The following is a 20,533-nucleotide window of genomic DNA, read 5'->3' as shown; positions in this document are numbered from 1 at the left end:
GATCTTTACATGATAGCTCTAATTTATTATAAGCATGCAGAAAAAATAATTAAGATTTGTTCATAAAAAATAAATTTACCTTTTTTTTTTAGATCATTAGAGATAGTTTGAATTATATTGTAACGATAAACGAAAGCCCATATTTGAGGCTACATTTGTTTGCCTTTTTTATTGTTAAATTCAATGTTATTGTTTAATTCATTATTCTATTTAATTTTTGTACATTAATGGAAATATATCAGAAATAAAATCCTTAATTCTTAAATGATAATACTTTCAAATTACGTATATATTAATAAAAGGTTACTGCGTAGTGTAGGCCCAGGTCTACATTATTAGCAATTTTAAATATATTACCGATTTAAAATATGTACTTGTAAATAAAACATATTTTACTTTTATATAAAATATCAAATAAATATAAATAACTTAAAGAATTATTTTCAAAACATAAAATACATCTCGAACGAAATACGATACATGTACCATAACAAACCCTACAAATATATCATCTATTTTCGTTATTACGTCAAAGTGTAGTGCTTATTTGTGATTTAAAATATTTTACAGTAATTCAAGTATAAAGATAAGGTAAATCAATTTGCAATATTAGAATAATGAGTTTATTTATGAAGCGTTTATATACCCTTAAAAGGTTTCCCGTGATATTCCTATTACCTATCTTGTTTAGGACAATGACGCCATTTTGTCGCGCCGGCTGATCAGTAATATTATTTTTAAATAATTTTTCCATAATATCGTCTATTAATTGCTATAAAAAGTCTATTATTTAAATTGGTAGTACCCTAGAATATTGTTTGGACGATAGTTTTGTGTAAACCCACGCGCATACTGACGATGTTAATATATTGATTATGTGTATTCTATACCGCAAATATGAATATCGAAAGGATGTTATTTAGTTTATTTGCAGTGATATTAGAAACTATAGTTTATATTGTATATGTTTCTTAAATCGCTTACAAATATATATTTTTTATTGCAAAAACTGATACTTCTAGTAAAAGTACTTGCAATAAAATCTCTTAATAAAGATTCACTTTGTTTGTTTGTTAAATTGTTCCAAAAATATATGTTTTAAATCTAATCATATTGATTTAAGGAGGAGGGAAATGTTTAGAGTTATGTTATAATAATGACAATATCAATGAAGGAACAAGATCAGATGCCCGGGGAGGTAAATAATATGCTATAATTTTGTATACTATGTAAATTATTGTTTTTATTCAATTAATTTGTACTATTATGAAAACGATTGAATTATAGATGGGGTTCCCCGAGGCTAAACTCAAAGCATTAGAAGAGAAAATTTCCCATCCCCGATGGGTGGTACCTGTTTTGCCTGAACAGGAGTTAGAAGCTCTTTTAGTAGCATCTACTGAACTAGCTGCAAAAGGTTTGTTTCTTCTAAACTCCGATTCAATCATTATTATTAATATGAAAAAGTAAGGTAAGTGGTGGTGAAATTTGATACTATAGTATGTTTTTATTGTTATAGGTGAAGATATAAATAATCCAGCCTGTCAAAGGTTTTATAGTGATGCTTTGACGGTGTCATTTACAAAGATTTTAACTGACGATGCAGTCTCATCTTGGAAGAATAACATTCAACAATGTGTGCGATCAAACTGTGAAAAGCTGGTTAAATTATGTGCCATGAAATTGGATGATTCTAGATTTTTACATTTGCTACACATAGCTTTCAATCCAAACAACAAGTATGATTCTTTTGTAAAAATATGTATAGACTTTAGGCTGATTTATCAGTTTCTCATTTTTATTTTATTTTTAGATTTCATACTTTTAATGCATCAAGATCATCTGAAGGTTTATCGGCACCAAATGTTTCTACAACTGCAGGACAAGGTTCAACACAGGAGTCTGAAGTGTTTGCAAAATCACAAGATCATCGGACACCAAGAGGATGGCTGGTCCATCTTATTAATGTGTAATTATCTATAAAATACTATTGCTACTTCTAGTTTGATCCATCTTTATCTGTAGTGTTAAATATGTATATCTTTATTTAAAATTTGTTATTTAATTTATAGATTTGGCCAAGCAGGAGGTTTTGTTAAGTTAAGGGAAAGATTCGAATCTATTATGGGCTTTAAAAAATCTGAATTGACATCATCGGTTATAAGTGAAGAAAAAGTATTGAGTGAAATAATGGAAAAAGAAAATGAAGAAACTAAGTTAAATGTAACTGAAAATATCATTCCTGTAACAGAAAACATGGAGGTTTGTTCATTTTACAAATGTTGAGAAAAACATAAAGGACTAATAAAATATGCATATCATATGGTTCTTAAATTTCAATAAAAACTATGCTAATAAATTAATTGATTTCAGAATTCAATTACAAGAAATGAACAACCATCCTCTCTAGAACAATCTACAAGTGGTGATACACGAGTAGCTGCTGTATGGCAATTAATACGCCCTTTTGGTGTTTGCCATGATCTCCTCACTCCAAACACTGTCACTATATACCTCTTACCTGTTTTGGTAAGCATATTATTATTTATGTAATTTAATAAATTAAAATAACTTATGGCTTATCTGATGGTGTTTACCTAGAGATACTGTCATTACAAGAAGTATAAATGCACTGCTAATTAATTACTTGGTAGTAGGGCTTTGTGGTAGCCAGATTCGATTAATACACTCATCACATATTCAACCACTAAAACAGCAGTACTTTGTATGGTTTTGTTCTGGATAGATGAACATCTTAGTTCACAATGTTTGTGATACCACAACAATGTACCAATCTCGTTAGTAGTTTATGGTTGGAAGTGACTGAGGTGGAATGTACTTTACATTGTTCATATGTTATTTTAGTTGAAACAATCTTTTCCATTAATAAGTTACATTGAAATGCTATATTAATTGTCACATTTCTCTTTTTAAATTATAGGAATGTATTCCAACTCTCCTCGAAAGTCTTACAGATGAAGAATTAAAGAGAGAAGCTCGTGGCAGTGAAAACAAAACTGACACAGTGTCTTGTTTGATTCGAGCTTGCAAATCTGTATCTGTTAAGACTCCTCAACATCACAGTCTCTTGAAATGTAAGTTATTGTTATAATTAGCATTTTATTGATATAAGAAATTGTGTGTAATACATAAGAAAAGTGTGAGTTTCATTAACAACTGTGTAATATTCATAATTTGAGTTTTATAAAGAAAATTTGTGGAAAACAGTAATGAACTATTCCTGTTTCAATTAAGATTTCCCAAAAATAGTTAATTTTTTACATTATATATATTGGTTATTTTATAAAAACTAAATTTATTTGAAATCACGTAAAGTAATTAAATGATGTCATATTAATTAATGATATATTTTTACTTTATAAAGACCACAAAGCTTTAGTTCTTTTCTAATACAACGCAAATTTTAGGCAGAAAGGATTACAACTTTATTAAATTCAAATATCTTATAACCTTAAACTCTAACTTATGTTTAGAAATTCTAGATTTTTTTGTTTTTTCATCTTGGCTAAAGATTCGTTAAAGTAGAATCATGTCACAATTTTTTGTATTGATAACTGGGTTGACTGAAAAAAGACCTATTGATATGGAATTTAAAAATATAATAGTAATACTATATTATTATTATAGATTACAAACTAAGCTTAACTAAGTTTTGAGGAAGTGTAGCATTTTCAATCATGTAAAAATTTGGATTATTACCAACTTTGATCATTAACTTTTATTTCAGAATCAAGATGAAGTTATATTAATTAAGTGTAAAGGAAGGGTAAATGAACGTGATTTGGAAGCATTACTTCAGGTTGAAGGCTGGTTGCAGACCCTGTAGCTGCTAAGGGGCGCAGTTTTTGTTTCTCCCCTATGCTGCTACATTGTCTGTAATCATCCTACAAACGTCATTACACGAGATTCGCCACATCAGCTTCTTGCGCATGTTTTTATTTTTGTTTAAACTGAAACAATTTATATTTCGAGTTAAAAATCGATTTTATTATAAATTGTTTTTAAGTTTTTTTAGGTTATGCTGAACGTAAAGCTCCAATTTCATATTTTATTAAGGATTATTAAAGAAATAGTCCTAGTGACTATTTATTTAATAGTCCTAGAGACTATTTCTTCAATAATACTTAATAAAATATGCATTTGATTTAGTGTTATTATTTTAAATAGTAGTTTAAAAGTGTTGTCTTTATTGTGTGAAGTGTTAATTGTATGGACTATACAGTCGGTCGCTGAGGGTATGCGTTCCTGATCTCTGTTGCTTATAACTAGTCATGCACTAGAAAAGTTAACAGTTTACAAAACCTTGTATCATTGTTTTCTTTACTAATATCGCTCAAAATCATAACATTGTACAGAACGATATTACACGTTAATAGGGCATTTAAATGACATTCATATTTTTAACATAATTTCTTCATAACATGTTCAATTCGACCACAGACATGTCAGGAATCCATTTTCTCAGTGGTTGGATATTATTATTGATTTCTCAAATGCCATATTGTGTTTATAATATGTGCTTTGAACAAATTATATCAAGAGTATTAAACTCAAATCGAACTGAAAAGTCTGTTCATTTTTTATATTGCAATTATTATGCAATACAAAAAATTATCAATTGTACAGTGCTTAACTATAATTTTTAATATGTTACAGTCAAAGTAGTGATGTTAAAAACCGTTTTTTTTACAGCTTTAGAGATGTTTCGGTTGAAGATGATTTTACGATTATTACAAATGTCTTCATTTAATGGGAAAATGTCAGCTTTAAACGAAATAAATCAACTGATAAGTACAATTTCACAACAACCTAAGCCCGAGTGGCTTACACCTGCAGTAATTACGGTATGTTTGTGTTGCGAGTGTGAGTGTGCTTAATGATCTAACCTTTTAACGGTGTATTTGAAGTTGGGCTTACATTTTTAGAACTGGATTCGTGAGAATAAAGTTGTAGATATAGTGTTACGCGATTCTCTTCACCAACCTCAGTATGTGGATCGACTGGAAAAAATGCTTAGGTTCATGATCAAAGAAAACTCCCTTACAAGGGACGACTTAGATGCAATATGGAGGGCACAGCAAGGTAAACACGAGGCGATAGTCAAAAATCTCCACGACCTTCTTGCTAAACTCGCTTGGGACTTTACACCGGACCAGCTGGACCATTTATTTGACTGTTTTAAGGTTAACTTTGTCGATTTATTGTTATTTATTAAGTAAATTTGAAATCTTACAGGATAATTCAAATAATTATTCTACATTCGCAGGCAAGTTGGGCAACATCGAGTAAGAAACAGAGTGACAAATTACTAGAAGTTATACGAAGACTCGCCGAAGACGATAAAGACGGTGTAATGGCGAATAAAGTAAGATAATATTTAAACTGGACTCTGCGTTTTCGCACTAAAACTGTATTCCTTTTTGAGATTTGATATTCTTTTAGGTACTTGTACTATTCTGGAATTTAGCACACTCCGATGAAGTATGCACGGAAATCATGGACGTAGCACTGGCAAATCTTATTAAAATACTCGACTACAGCTGCAGTCAGGACCGCGATGCTCAGAAAACTTTGTGGCTAGATAAGTATGTACTTGTTTAAGTTGACTTTTATTTGAGTATTCAGTTCTTATTAAAATCTTGTTTTTTTATTCTATTATTCCAAGGTACTTTCACATTTAATGAAATAATAAAATATTAAAATCTTCTCAAGATGATTTTTCTAGACGAGCTTGAGTGCAACTGAGGCCGCCGAGCTCATTACTCGTGATTCGGATTATGTTCTTTTTAAATAAACTAGTTGTACCCATGGCTTCGCTCGAGTTTTGGGGCTTAGTCGTCAAGTGATAGGTATAAAACAGTAGTTTATGTCTTTCTTTGGGTCTCAAGCTTGCTCCATACGAAATTTAATCAAAATCGGTTCAGTACTTTGGCCTCGAAAGAGCAACAGACATACAGAGTTACTTTCGCATTTATAATATCAGTATAGATTGCGGGCTCAAGAACGGTCCAACGTTTCTACGCACATACCATGGGCGCTTACGCCTGTCGGTACCGTAAGTAGTCGGGTCTAAGACAGAGAGTTCGTTTAGATGCGTGGAGGAGCTGAAGAGCAACGACAAGTGGGTGCTGCCGGCGCTGAAGATGATGCGCGAGATCTGCTGCCTGTACGAGGCGGGCGGCGGCTCGGGCGTGCGGCCGCACGTGACGCGCCAGGAGCTCATCGACCGCCTGCAGACGCAGCACTCGCTCGTCATCCTCGTCACCGACTCGCTCACCCACTACATGGACGCCGTGCGGACCAAGTTGGCAGGTTAGCTTGCCTCTGTGCCATCTCTCTTCGCATTCTTTGTGTTACCGTTTCTGACGTGTTGTTTGTTTCTGACAGAGGAGAGTGAAATAGATTGGGAGAATTGGCTTCCCGACGGAAGATATCCACATGCGGCGCAAGTTCATGAAAGATTAAGTTTTCTTCGCTTTCTTCTTAAGGATGGGCAACTGTGGCTCTGTGCTGAGCAAGTGAGTATATTTTATAGTTTTTGAAGTGGTTTCGACTTTTATTGTTAAATGAGGAGTTAATTATAAAATTGTTTTTCTTAGGCGAAACAAATTTGGATATGTCTAGCCGAAAGACCGGCTCACTTAGGGGATCGTGAGGCTTGCTTTCGCTGGTTTAGTAAGCTGATGGGAGAGGAACCCGATTTAGATCCGAATATTAATTTGCATTTTTTTCGTCGGAATATTATGACACTGCCGCCTAATTTATTAACTCACTCCGGAATAAAATGCTTTGAGAGGTAAGTGGAAGAAATTGTACAAGATATATTAAAAGTAATTTTGAATGGATAGTAAATATGTCTAATAAAAATTATGTTTCAGGTTTTTTAAAGCCGTTAATTCCAAAGAAGGTAAACTTAAAGTTAAACGACGTAGTTTTTTATTAAACGATGCCGATCTCATAGGATTAGATTATTTATGGAGGGTGAGTGAAAATTACATACATTGGATAAATTATTAGTTATTTAACATCAAATAAAAGAGTGACTACACTTCTAAATAAATATCCCCCTATATACCAAAGCATCAGTGTGTCTAACAACGAACATTTATTTTATAATATTAATAATATGAATACGAATGAAATGATTTTTATAGCAATAAACATTTGGGTGTCGCAGGTGATAACCGAGTGTGACGACGAGATCTCAGTGCGCGGCACGGAGCTGCTGCGCGAGGTGTGCACGTGCACGGGCCCGCAGCTGTCGCCCGCGCACCACCACGAGGCCTTCCTCACGCACTGCTGCGCGCGCACGCAGCGTCTGCAGAAGGACATGGACCTGGGCGGTGCGACTTTTACGGCCTTACTATAACTATAGGAAAAAACTGTAGTAGTTCAATGTTACATAATGAAAATTCCTCAAATCAGAATGGGAAAAAGCAATATTTTAAACATATTAATAATTTTATATCCATTTCAGATACTGCTGAATGTTGTACAAGGATGTGTAGAGTAATTCGTGCCATACAGGAATATATTAATGAATGTGATAGAAGATTCACTGCAGAGCGACAAATTCTTCCGATTTATAGATCGGGTAGAGGCAGGCAATGTACTATAATAGTAAGATTTAACTTTCAAACGGGCCAAAGACAAATTGAAGATATAGAACTGTTTTCACACTCAAATGAAACATTACATTCATTACGATCTGCAGTTCAGAGAAGGTAAAACAGTAAACCACGTGAATCGATTATTCGAATTTGGTTAATTTTCTCAAATCCTACATCTTCAATCCTTTCAATCCTTTTGTTGCAGGTTAAAATGTGCGTCTGATAGTAATATTAAATTAGAAATGTACATAAATAAGTTAGAGTTGTATGTAAATGGTGAGCTTTTGGACACAAGCTTTGACCGTAAAATACTCTCACAAATACCTCTTAGGGACAAAACAGTAATTGTTGCTAAGGTAACCTGTATACTTTGAATTTTACTTTGAACTTACTTTTATAATATTATATAAGCAATTATGAAATTTTTCGGTCACTTATATATTGTCAGGTATATGATGGGCAAGTGTGTGGAAGTGGTGGTTGTGGATCTTCAAATGAATCCAGTAGCGATTCGAGTACGTCATCGCCGCCGTTACCCCCTACTCCGGAACACGCGTTACCGGGAGTCGTTAGTATATTACATGCAAGTAAATCTTATTAGATATTTGTTTTTTTATTTGTATTTATCTTATGTCTTTTGCAGCTTTTTGCACAAGGCTCGTGGTACCTTCCATTCATATTGGATTTGGAACATATTGGTATTACAAAAGGGCATGCTCAGTTAACTGAAGCAGCCCATCTTTTGTCACAAATCTGTCCTAGTCATAAACAAACAGTAAGTCATATATTTTCTATATATTTCATTTACTACCATTCTCTGTGACAATTTGTAATTGAACGAATTTTTCAGGTGGAAAAATTAACAGAAGCGCTTCTTAGCCGAGATGATACCAAGTTAAGAGATATGCTGTATGGACCAGCCCCACCTACTGTTGCTTATAATGTAGAGGTTTGTATTAAATTATTATTAATATTTTAGTTGTGTTTGCGCACTTAAAGTAATTATACGATAAAATTCGGGCTACTTACAGGTACTATACAGCATGGTGATGCCGTCATCGGATACAAGATTAGAACGTAACCGTAGTTTTCAGTTAGCGTGTGTTAAGAAGGCTCCACTTTTAGTGCAATGCTTATCCGATAGCGAGTTTCTAAAAGATGCGGCTCCGCACACTAGAAGGTAAAACAATTACATCTGTTTAGCGTCAGTATACATGTTTCCTTTTAAAAAAATCATTAAATAATAATTTCATTTCAGAGTCGGTTATTTGGCTTTGGTACGACTATCCAAATTGGCTCTGTATACTTTAGGACATCTTTTCGAAATACTCGCACCAGATGGCTCTGACACCTCTGTAGATAAAGAGTTTCGGTAAGAAGCATAAAATTTATGCTTAAATAGTACGAAAATATATAGATGTTACGTTACATTGAATATATGTTGGGTTAATATTTACAGAATGGATGTGACAATATTGAGGGAGGCATTGCAAACGGTACCTAACCATAATTGTGAGCTTATTGTTAAGGCCATAGCTGAAAAATTGGCGAATACTTTAGGTGAACAGGTGATTAAAACACATATATTATATTTTTAAAATTTTCAGCAATAGTATTAGGATCATACAATTGTGAACATCAAGAACACAAATCAAATATTTGGACTGTTATTTTGATTACGAGGCAAGCTTTTAGACGTTTTCTGTCTCGTGAAATAAATTGTGTCCTAAGATTCACTGAATGATTTAATATACTGACCCTTTATAAAGTAGTTTAGGGTGACCATAAAGTTTTAGGTTATTTTATAAATTAATATTGCGTAAATTTGAACTCTAAAGACCTCATGGTCAGATAAGATGGGTTACAGTATTATTTGATTTACTAAAATCAATTATGAAATATTATGAAATAAATAAATATCAAGAATTTGTTCAGTCTAGGCAATCGTCGTATTTACGACGATGTATTATAAATGGTTTAGGTTTCATCAGTGTAAAAGTAACGTCTGTACATCATGTCGGAACAGATGGTGACCAGCAGCGAGGACAGCGACTCAGTGTCGTCGTTGGTGTGGTGGCGCGTGCCTACCACCGCCACCGTGCGCGCGCTCTACTCGCTCGCACACTCCGTGGCGCAGCCCGCCGACCACAACGGTCTCGTGCACTCGGATGACGTCATATGTGAGTGATGCTCTAGCCGTTTTTCGCCTTTATGCGTATGGGAACGCATTTCGTCTCAGTTCCCAAACCTTGTTTTTTTTTAATTTAAATCCAACTCCTTTTGAGTTGACAGAGGCTAAAAGAATAATGTTTACAGTGGTGCGCGAATGCATGGAAGTCGTCACCATATGCATGGCATTAGGTGGTGGACATCTGGAATCTCTTCTACATGAATCCTGGTGGCAAGAAACGGCGCTGTACTTAATGATCGATTGCCCCAACCCACAGGTTAAAATTTCATTTGCTTAAAATTTGATGTATTAAAGTACCTATTTAAAATATCTACTCTAAGGTTGAGTCCACTTTAATGTTAAAGCTTTCCTTACTAATATTTCTTAAGTTACTAAGGAATACTTCACTTGTCTGTAAATATATATGTTATGACAAAAAAAATCTGCACTTAAGCTCATCTCATTCCTTATCTAAAGTTCGAGTGTTGTGCAACGGCAGGTGCGCGTGTCGTGCGCGGAGCAGCTGCTGGCCATGTGCGCGTGGGGCGGCGGCGGCGGCGCGCGCGGGGCGCTGGCGGCGCTGGGAGGCGCGGGCGGCGCGGCGGCCACGCCCCGCCTCACGGCGCACGCGCGCCACGCGCAGCAGTTCCTGCAGTTGTTGTGCCGCCTCGTGTCGCTCGCTGGGCCCACTTCGCGCACCTTGGAGGACTTGACCGTCGAGGTGGATATCCGTGATTCTGAAGTTATTATTTTCGAGTTACTGATACAATAACAAACGAACAAATGTGAATAATATTTGTAATTTCATAGGTTGAGTGGCTTCGAGCCGTACGCGCTAATCCTGACATCCTGGACGATACTTTACTAGAAGGCCATCTAAATCTCACCAAAGAATTATTTACACATGTCCCTGCCCAAGTAAAATACCAGTATGGCTCACATCCGGACCATAAAGACTCTGGCCTTATAAAGGTAAAAATGGAAAACTAACCGTTTTTATTAATTATAAATTGCTGTTGTGACTGCTATTAGGCTAAAACATTATATATATAATTATGATAACTATTTAAAAAAATACCAAATCATACCATTAGAGGGGGTCACTTTTGTGTTGATAAGATATTATTAGAACATTGCACTTATATACAACAACTGTAAGTTATTTTAAACTCAATCTAATAAGCGTTATGTGAACAGATAGAATATGAATAAAATAAAGTATTTTTTTTTGTATAGAATTTCTTTATTTTTTGTTTATTTATTAAAAATAGTTGTGCAGAGATAGTAAGGCATTGATATAACTACTAATAATTTTTATTTTTGAATAAATATATAAATCTCACAGGAAGTGACAACCGAATTCCTGTGGCCATATTCTTGGGCGTGGTGCCACATGGGAGCCGAAGGCGATCAGATAGGCGAACAGCCGGCTGAGCAGACGGGTCAGCAGACAGGCGAGCAGGCGGACGAGCCAGCGTGTGAAGAGGGCGTAGCGCCGCTGTGTCGCACGCCGGGCGCGGCCGCCGCCGCCACCGACCTGCTGCTGGCGCTCGTCGGCGCCTGCGTGCCCAACATGGCCGCGCTCGCGGACCTCCTCGACCGGATGTTCTATAGCGGTAAGTGCGGGATAGTTCCTAATGCGGGAGAAAAGGGGATTATCTAATTCTGAAGTGTTATTATTGATGTTCTGCTTCGAATCGCCACATTACCTTTAATTAATACCAGTATGTGATCCATTCAGATAAGAGCATGGGTCTCACCGAGTGGGAGTACATGCCGTGCGTGGGTCCGCGGCCGGTGGCGGGATTGGTGGGGCTGAAGAACGCGGGCGCCACCTGCTACATGAACTCTGTGCTGCAGCAGCTATACTGCGTACGCGCTGTGCGAGACGTGCTGCTGGCCGTTCAAGGTGACTAGAACGAATAATGATATAAATAAAGTTATTATAGTTCACTTTCTTTATCGTTAAATTATATTAAAGGTGCGGCGACCGACCCAAATGAAGATTTTTCAGGAGAATCACATCACCACAGCATTTTGGAGAACAACATAGAGGTATACCGTCGAAATATATGTTTCTATGTATAAGTTATTCAAATGGATCACTAATCACGGAGTTTGTTTCAGAATAATAACGATTATAACATCAATATATTAAAACAAGTTCAGGCCATATTCGCGCATTTGCATTTTAGCAAACTCCAGTATTACGTGCCAAGAGGACTGTGGGCACACTTTAGGTAAAGAAATTAGTCTTAAAAAATGTTTATTAAATGTATTTAACTATACCTTCAAATATATGTCTAAATATATATTTTAGGCTTCAAGGAGAACCGGTTAATTTACGTGAACAACAGGATGCTGTCGAATTTTTTATGTCACTAGTAGAATCTCTAGATGAAGCACTAAAGTCCCTAGGTCAAGAACAACTAATGGCTAAAACTATGGGTGGCACATATTCGGATCAAAAGATCTGCAAAGGCTGTCCACACAGGTAATTAGAATGTTTTTTTTTTGTTTATAAAAATCAAGTAAATGCCAAGTTTTGTAAAAAAAATTACTCTACTTTGTTGGGTTTGCCCTAGCCTGTCTGGGTAGACACCACCCACTTATCACATATTCTACCGCCAAACAGTGACACTGTATTGTGTTCCCGATGAAAGAGTGAGTGTGACAGTTTAACTACAGGCACAAGGGACTTACATCTAAGTTGCTAAGGTTGCTGGTTCCTAAATGCTTATTCAAACGCGCAAATATCTTCCATTTATCATCAGGTCACTTACTTGTCCATCTTGCCTAACTAAAGTAAAAAATATCAAATGTGTTTTTCAATAAATCTTTATTAATATAAACTAAAAAAATGTCATATAATATATATGTTCCATTTAGCTGCTGTTCAATAGCCACATAACCTCCCTTTATACTGAAGCGAAGCCGCGGCCGAAGAATAGTTGTTCATATGTTAATTGTTTTTTTTTTTTGCAGATATTGCAAGGAAGAACCATTTAGCGTAGTCTCCCTAGATATTAGAAATATGTCGCGGTTGCAAGAATCCTTAGAGGCATATGTTCGTGGTGAACTACTGGAAGGAGCTGATGCTTATTACTGTGATAAATGCAGCAAGAAGGTACATTTGTAGAATTATTATATAGAAACGAGTTTATTCCGATTCTATAATATTATATACAAATGTCAAAACAACTTACTAATATTGTCTTAATTTTAGGTAGTAACAGTAAAGCGATTATGTCTTAACAAATTGCCTCCGGTATTAGTAATACAGCTAAAAAGATTCGAATATGATTTCGAGAAAGTGTGTGCTATAAAATTTAACGACTACTTCGAATTTCCCCGAGAATTGGACGTCGAACCTTACACGGGTATGTCAACGATAACATTTAAACATTCGTAAAAATAAATAAATAATTGAATACTGTGGAGGACCAAAAAAAGTGCTCTAGCACTGCACCAAGTAACAACACTACAGTAAAACAAAAATCAGAAACTTACCGTGGACGGTTTTTATAAGCCCAAGTAACAATATACTAAGGGTTGTTTACATTTCATACCAGCATTATTTTTAATTTATCGATAGACTTGACATTTTTGAAATCGATATGACATAAGAACAGGGTAGGGTAGTAACGTAGAGCCGATGTTGCAGCGTGGGGCCTGGCGCGCGCGGAGGGCGACGCGTCGCTGTGGGAGGGCGCCGAGCACACGCCTGAGACGCACTACCAGCTCAGCGGCATCGTCGTGCACTCGGGGCAGGCGTCCGGCGGCCACTACTACTCGTATGTCTTGCTCAGGTACGACGACAAAAAATCCTATTTATATTTTCTTGTCCAAAAATTAAAAGATACTTTGAATACTTTACTAGTCATAGGATACTTTGATTTTTTGGGTATTGCTCATATCGACTTTTTACTATAACAGAGATAATGGCAGTGAAACGGGTCGCTGGGTGAAGTTGGACGACGGCGACGTGTCCGAGTGCGCCATGCATGACGATGACGAGATGAAGGCGCAGTGTTTCGGTGGAGAATATATGGGCGAGGTTCGAATAGTAGTCTCTTGACAAATCATTTATATAACTCTAAAACCTGAGATATTCAAAATAATTTGGTTTCCTTTCTAATATACACATACAACCTGCGAAATTAATCAAACCACATAGAATACGACGATAGCTAAACAGATGGGGAAAAAATGTTAGTAGTATCTGAAATGAGTGCAAAAGAGTTTCTATAATGTTCTAGGTATTTGATTCTACTATAAAGAGAGTATCCTATAAACGTCAGAAGAGATGGTGGAATGCATACATGCTCTTCTACACGAGGAAAGACACGATTGAAACAACTGGTCTTGAAAACTCCATGCAAAATATGACCCTCAAGTGAGTCTTATCTACTGAGTGTTGTTTTTTTATTTACATTCTAATGTTGCTAAATTTGCTCATCTGTTACAGAGAAAGTGCCATACCGAAGCCTATCTGGAATTCTGTTCGTCGTAGCAACATTGCATTTTCCCATAATCAAGATCAATTTAGCCTTGAACATTTTAATTTTATGAAAAAACTGTGTTGTATGCGACTACAAGTACTACCTGGTTCGCAAAGTGCTGTATGGGTAAATATAATAAATATTGCTATAAATATCATTTTTAAGTATCATCAATTAAATATAGCGATAACGAATATAATGTAATAATTTCAGGGTCCAGAACATGAAGAAATGTCAATGTTAGCTGTGCAATTAGCTTCCAAGTTCCTATTTCAAGTTGGTTTTCACACAAAGAAAACGTTGCGTGGTCCACCTTCGGATTGGTAATTACTTCTAAGTTTTACAGTAATAGAAATAATAACACGAGTTAGACACAAAACACTGTGGTTCTAGTTTTAGGACTTCATTATTTTATGGGATCTTTTTTTTCTTGATTCAGATTTCGATTTAATGAAATTTACAATTACAATTTGGTTTCACATAAGGTATTCTACCGCCAAATACAGCAATACTTAGCATTGTTGGGTTCCGGTTTGAAGGCGGGAATGAATCAGTGTAACTACAGGCACAAGTTACATAAGATCTTTGTTCCCAAGGTTAATGGCACATTAGCAATGTAAGGAATGGTCAATATTACAACTTCAAAGCCGTCGGGTGGCCCATTTGTCCGTACCTTTACCCCGAGAAAAAAATAAAAAATAACCAGGATTTCCTTCGCCTTATTATGAAATATTATTTTTTCCTTGCGTGAATAATTGTTATAAAAATACCTATTTTACGCACAATTCATAACAGTAAAGTTTAAACTGAGGAGTTCAACATGTTTAAAATGATATTACCTACTGTTTTTTTTTCCATTTACAGGCATGATATTCTTTGCCATCACTTAAGATGTTCTCAAGCGGTTAGAGCTTGGTTTGCAACGGATCTATTTAAGCATCCTCATAGGTATGAGATTTTAACTTACAGTATCATTCAATAACAGCAAATAACCACTCTATGCCTGCATGTACAATATTTTTTTTGTTTTAGGTTATGTGATTACTTACTTTCCTGTCCGATTGCCGAAGTAAGAGTGGTGTTTACAAAAATTATTGTATTCTTAGCTCATTTCTCGGTCCAGGATCCACCAGGTTAGCATTATATTGGAATTAAAATAACAAAAAACATTTAATACGTAGATATATTTCTAAGTCAGCATTTTGGAAGGGTTTTTGGAATATAAAGTTTTGTTAAATTAATTTTTGAATTATATTAATTACATGAATATACAAAATAAAACAGTGAGCAGCGGGTACGGGTCGTGGTGCTCGCGCGAGGAGGCGACGTCGCTGTCGGACCAGCTGCTGTGCAGCGCGCGCGCACTGGCCGCGCCGCCGCACGCGCACCACTCCGATCACCGCCATCTGCCACTGCTCTTCAATCTTTTCCACGCCTATGCGATGCTCGGCCTTGGGGAGCGACACCAACTATTGCGGGTGAATAAGCCTCCCCTATTTTAATTTATCTAACTTTTAATATTTTACAATTCATATTTTCGTTGTCGTTCTACAGCTTAAGATTTTGGACATCGTGTTGACAGTCTGTGTAGAAGATACGACATCCTCGCTTGGAAAGTATCCATATCCAGAGTCGGCTAAAATACATCAGGTAAGATAAAGAATATAAAATCTAATGACATATTGCAGTTGTTGAAAATATTATTATTTTTCTATTAATATTTTTTTCTATATTAAATTTTGAGAATTGTTTTTGCGTGCGTAGGTTGTGTGCGCTCTAGTGCGGTGTTGCGATGTGAGTGCGCGATGCCAGTCAGCCAGTGCCAGCGAGGGAGCGCTGCCGCTGCCCAACCCCTACGCAGACCCGCAACCCGCGCACGCGCACTCGTCGCGCCCTGTGCTCTCTGCCACTGCCGCTGATGTTCTCTACAACCGAACTGGGTTAGGATTGTAAATTTTTATAATTATTTAGTGAATTAAATTATCTTTAATAAATAATAGCATTTTATAGAAAAGACCTTAACTTCAGATATGGTTGTATTAGAAGTAAAGAATTCATTAATATCAGCCTTATATTGAAAAAAGCTTATAATACTAAACTCTTCATCATCTTCTATTTTTATTAATTGCAATATATGTTGATTTTTAACGTATGGTATGAGTATTTTTTTTTTCTTTTAAAACATTATTATTGTTTAATCAATTATTATGATATTATAATAATTTCTCATGACTTCATTAAGACTTTAGAATGCTTTATGAATTTATATTTATGAATTTTTAAATTTATATTTATTAATTTAATTTCATGAATATTGGTAGGTCTTATATGAAGAAATTGACCGAGGAGTGTTGTGGCTGTGAAGAAGGAATCAGACTACTGCAGTTTTTGTGCTGGGAGCATGCGGGCTGGTCTCGTATGGCGCTGGCAGAATTACTGTGGCAAATGGCTTACGCATTTTGTTATGAATTACGCCGGCACGCCGACGCGCTGACAGCATTACTGCTCATGGAAGATAGTTGGCAGCATCACCGGATACATAATGCTATCAAGGTATGTCTTGCATATCCATTGTGTGCTGACACAAGTATGATTTATAATATTATGATTTTAATTCGTCATCGATTGCGAAATTATCTCATTACTTCTTAGCTCTCTTCAAATAGTTTTTAAAACATTCATTATTTATCTAAAATATTTAGGGTGTTTCGGAAGAGCGCCCAGGGCTCCTTGAGACGGCGCTGCGTGCACGTAGTCACTACCAAAAACGTGCATATGCATGTGTGAAGCTAGTGGTGGGAGTCATGTGCCGCACGCCGCTGGCCGTGCGCGCCGTGCACGCGCAGCCCGACGCGCGCCGGCGCTGGCGACAACTGCTCGCCTGGCTGCAAGACGAGCTCGACCGCGTTAGTTATCATTTAAAATTAAAGTTTTTGCTTGAATGTAAAATCCTTCAACTTTAAGAATGTTTTTAAAATTCTTCAGCTTTTTTACAAAATATATTTACGAATTAAATCCAAATAAAAGGTAATAACAGGTTTTTCCTTTCAGAAGTATGGACCGGGAGGATACGGCTCGTACGGAACGTGGTCCCCACCTAGCATATCGAACGAAACCTCAAGTGGATATTTCCTGGAACGCAGCAATTCAGCCAGGAAAACGCTTGAAAAGTAATGTTTTAACTAATCGTGAATATTTTTATATATAATCATCCAGTCCAAAACCAGAGCTTTATTCAGGCCCATCTGAATGTATATTCGCTCACTCAATAATTATTTTATTACTAACATCATCGTTTCAGGGCGTATCAGCTATGCCCCGAAGAAGAAGAGGAGGAAGAGGAATCGCGAGAGGCAGGCTCAGGCTCGGGCTCCGGCGACGCGGGTGAAGACAGCGGCGACGACGACGCGGCCGACGACGACGATCCCGCGCCGCGCCGCCTGCAGCTGGCGCCGCCCGCGCCCCCCGCGCCGCCCGCACCGCCCGCGCCGCCCGCCCCTCCGCAGGGACTCTGAGCGCCTCTAGTCCTCTATGTCGTTATCGCCCCACGTTTCGTACGAGACGCCGCCGCCTAGACGTAGTTTTGTTCTGTGATGTTAACGATACGTGTATGCTCGCTTCCGACGACGCTCGGGATGTGCGGCTCCGTCGATGCGTTGCTTACTTTTTAATTGTTTATGTAACATAATGTTCCGCTTTAAAAGTACCATAGTATTTATTATTTTTCTTTTTAAGACTTAAGATTCTTTACTTATTCGATAGGGGAATTTATTTTCTATCGACGCAAAGCATATTTAATATTTTATTCTTGTAAGGAAACATTATAAGGTTCGATCGACTCCGTTCCTCATGATCGTTGACGATCTATCAAGCGTGGATGAAAGTGAAATTAAAAATAAAATCATGTTCGATTATTATAATTCACTAAAACTTACCGAGATAGGCTGATTACAGACCACCCATAGTTTGTTTTGTAATAACGACAACTATATTAAAAACACTCGAAAATAAATTTCAAAATTACGTAAAATAAATTAAAAACAAAAAAAAAACTGAGAATAAATAATAGCCAAATCCGTTTATGACTGATATAATTTTATAATAAGCAGTTAATATTTAAGATTCGTATATTAATCATATGCATTAAGCATCAACAGTGAGCGACTCATAATAAATCACTTATAAATACTTTCATACATTTTACTTAATATTTGTAGCGGCAGTAAATATAGTACTTTTAGCATGTTAAAGAATGTGTGTAAAGTAGACGATTGAAATAAGTTATTATTTATTAGTTTAATATTACGTAGAAAATATTCCAAAATTTAAACAATTTTTCACTAGATTTTACTAAAATAGCAAGTAATTTAAAATCAATACATCTAACTTTACTATAACTATAACAAGCAAATTTTTAAAAAAATATAAATTCATATGAGACAAAAATATCTTTAATATTTACTTTGAAATTGTTTTCGAGTGTTTGTCACAATCGAAACGAGACATACAGTCCATTTCCTACATCACAAGTTGTAGTTCATTCATGAATATACAGAAGTTATGTTGCTTTATTGACTCTTTTAGTTGTTTAGTTATAATAAAATTTAGCTTAAAAATATTATTTTATATATGTAAAGTTAACTTATATTAAAAAAATTAAATATCTTGTTTAGTTACATTTGATTGACTGCACATTTCTGTGGTTGAGGCCAAGTTTTGGCCTAATGAGCACTATGCGTTACAACGTTTTTATAACTTTATTGCTAGCTTTATAATAGTAACAAAGCGTGTAGAGAGTGTAGATATTATAGAGGTATTAAACACTAGTCTAACAGGAAAATGTTGCCACGTCGATGTTCTGCTTTGTATTATATGTTATTTATTTTAATATTCCATAAAAGGTTGTATATTTTTTCCTTTCATTTAGATACTAATTCGTGGCGTCGCTCAGGCTATCAGGGAGATGTGTGAATTTTGTGTGATACACTCGTCATAGTACACTAATCGTTTTATACCAGTATTTAACTAACAAAGGCTAATGCAGATTTTAATGACACATAAGCATTTTAAAACATTTTGTACAATATAGAAGAGTAAGTTCGTTGGTATTCAATTTAATCCTGAATAGTTAAAGAATGCATTATATAGTTACACGTTTTAGAGTACCAAGTTTTTGCCGTATTACTACCGAACTAACAGCACATGTAGTGAACTTATTTATCGAACACAAATAATATTGGTCATAGTGACCTTGTGCCTTACTTTTATTTTCGTTGCTCAATTGGTTTACACCTGATAGTCTGTACCGTCTATTGTCAGATCTAAAGATTATCAATAAAATTAAATAAATATTGCTTTTCATAAAAAAATTAACATTCTTAAATCATATTATCGCGTAACAAACTTAAGGCTTGCATGAGTGTGATCATGTTTCCAAATTATGCAAAGCTTGGTGCAGTGACCGTTGATTGTTGTTAACTTTATTACCAAAGATGGATTTATAGAATAAGGGTAATTGGCGACCCTTTTTCTTCATAGCTTAATAATTGAAATGTTTTGTATCTTTTATAAAATGCAAAAGTTAATGATGTTTTGTTATTAAAAGAAAATTGTGATCGACCTTAGGCTTAGATAGGAGAGATATTTGATGATGTGACACAAAACTAAACTGCCAATCACATTTAACGATTTTTAAACATGTATGAGTTTCAATATCGTGTAAATATCATGATCAACGTTCTTGAATGTCTATTGTTTTTTTATCTAGAAACCAAATAATGCTTCGAAAGTTGTAATATAAGTCGAAAAGATGCGTTCAAAACGTAAAATCCTTCGCATGAATTGAAAACTCTCATACTTGAAAGTCAACCTGTGATGCAAATGATGATCACAGGGCAGTAACAAGTCAAAATTGTTGAAAATTTGCATGCCTATTCGCCTGAACAGTGTAAAATTATAATTGATAAATTTATTATAAGATCAGTTGAGTTTTGTATAATGTTTCTATGGCAAATATGTAACGAATGGCATTTGACATTATAGAATGCTCTCAGAATGCATTCAAATATAATAAAATCAAAAAAATAAATTTTGAACATTTTTTCGTGTTTTATTTTATTGGGGTCAAATTATAAATATTTTTTGCAAAAAAAGAGGAGAACTAACGAACCTGATCTGTGGCCTTTGGTATTTTGTATATTGATAAGTCATTTAACAAAACATTACTTCTT

The 20,533-nt window shown here is 35.5% G+C and overlaps 1 protein-coding gene across 1 annotated transcript; it reads left to right on the top strand.

Annotated features, from left to right (window-relative positions):
- Window positions 1-528: 528 nt before the first annotated feature.
- On the top strand, window positions 529-19,891 carry LOC125070084 (probable ubiquitin carboxyl-terminal hydrolase FAF-X). The gene is made up of 50 exons (XM_047679786.1): window positions 529-591; window positions 1,124-1,198; window positions 1,288-1,417; window positions 1,520-1,739; window positions 1,814-1,969; window positions 2,073-2,262; window positions 2,374-2,529; window positions 2,942-3,095; window positions 4,714-4,865; window positions 4,947-5,204; window positions 5,288-5,386; window positions 5,464-5,606; window positions 6,113-6,333; window positions 6,409-6,539; window positions 6,621-6,817; window positions 6,900-7,002; window positions 7,199-7,364; window positions 7,499-7,745; window positions 7,837-7,987; window positions 8,080-8,199; window positions 8,275-8,406; window positions 8,482-8,580; window positions 8,663-8,811; window positions 8,890-9,003; window positions 9,091-9,199; window positions 9,658-9,811; window positions 9,948-10,078; window positions 10,301-10,522; window positions 10,612-10,773; window positions 11,147-11,417; window positions 11,543-11,710; window positions 11,783-11,856; window positions 11,929-12,041; window positions 12,122-12,295; window positions 12,787-12,928; window positions 13,028-13,181; window positions 13,466-13,610; window positions 13,738-13,858; window positions 14,061-14,197; window positions 14,270-14,429; window positions 14,517-14,626; window positions 15,168-15,251; window positions 15,336-15,436; window positions 15,588-15,781; window positions 15,858-15,953; window positions 16,068-16,243; window positions 16,625-16,856; window positions 17,006-17,209; window positions 17,355-17,473; window positions 17,605-19,891. Exons 2-50 carry the CDS (start codon window positions 1,157-1,159, stop codon window positions 17,816-17,818), a joined length of 7,497 nt encoding a protein of 2,498 aa, XP_047535742.1. The 5' UTR covers window positions 529-591; window positions 1,124-1,156; the 3' UTR covers window positions 17,819-19,891.
- Window positions 19,892-20,533: the final 642 nt, after the last annotated feature.

The sequence above is a fragment of the Vanessa atalanta genome, chromosome 2 (genome assembly GCF_905147765.1).
Source record: "Vanessa atalanta chromosome 2, ilVanAtal1.2, whole genome shotgun sequence".
In the NCBI taxonomy this organism is placed as follows: Eukaryota; Metazoa; Arthropoda; class Insecta; order Lepidoptera; family Nymphalidae; genus Vanessa; species Vanessa atalanta.
The sequence above is the reverse complement of the archived record's forward strand: the minus strand, read 5'-3'. Positions and strand labels throughout refer to the sequence as shown.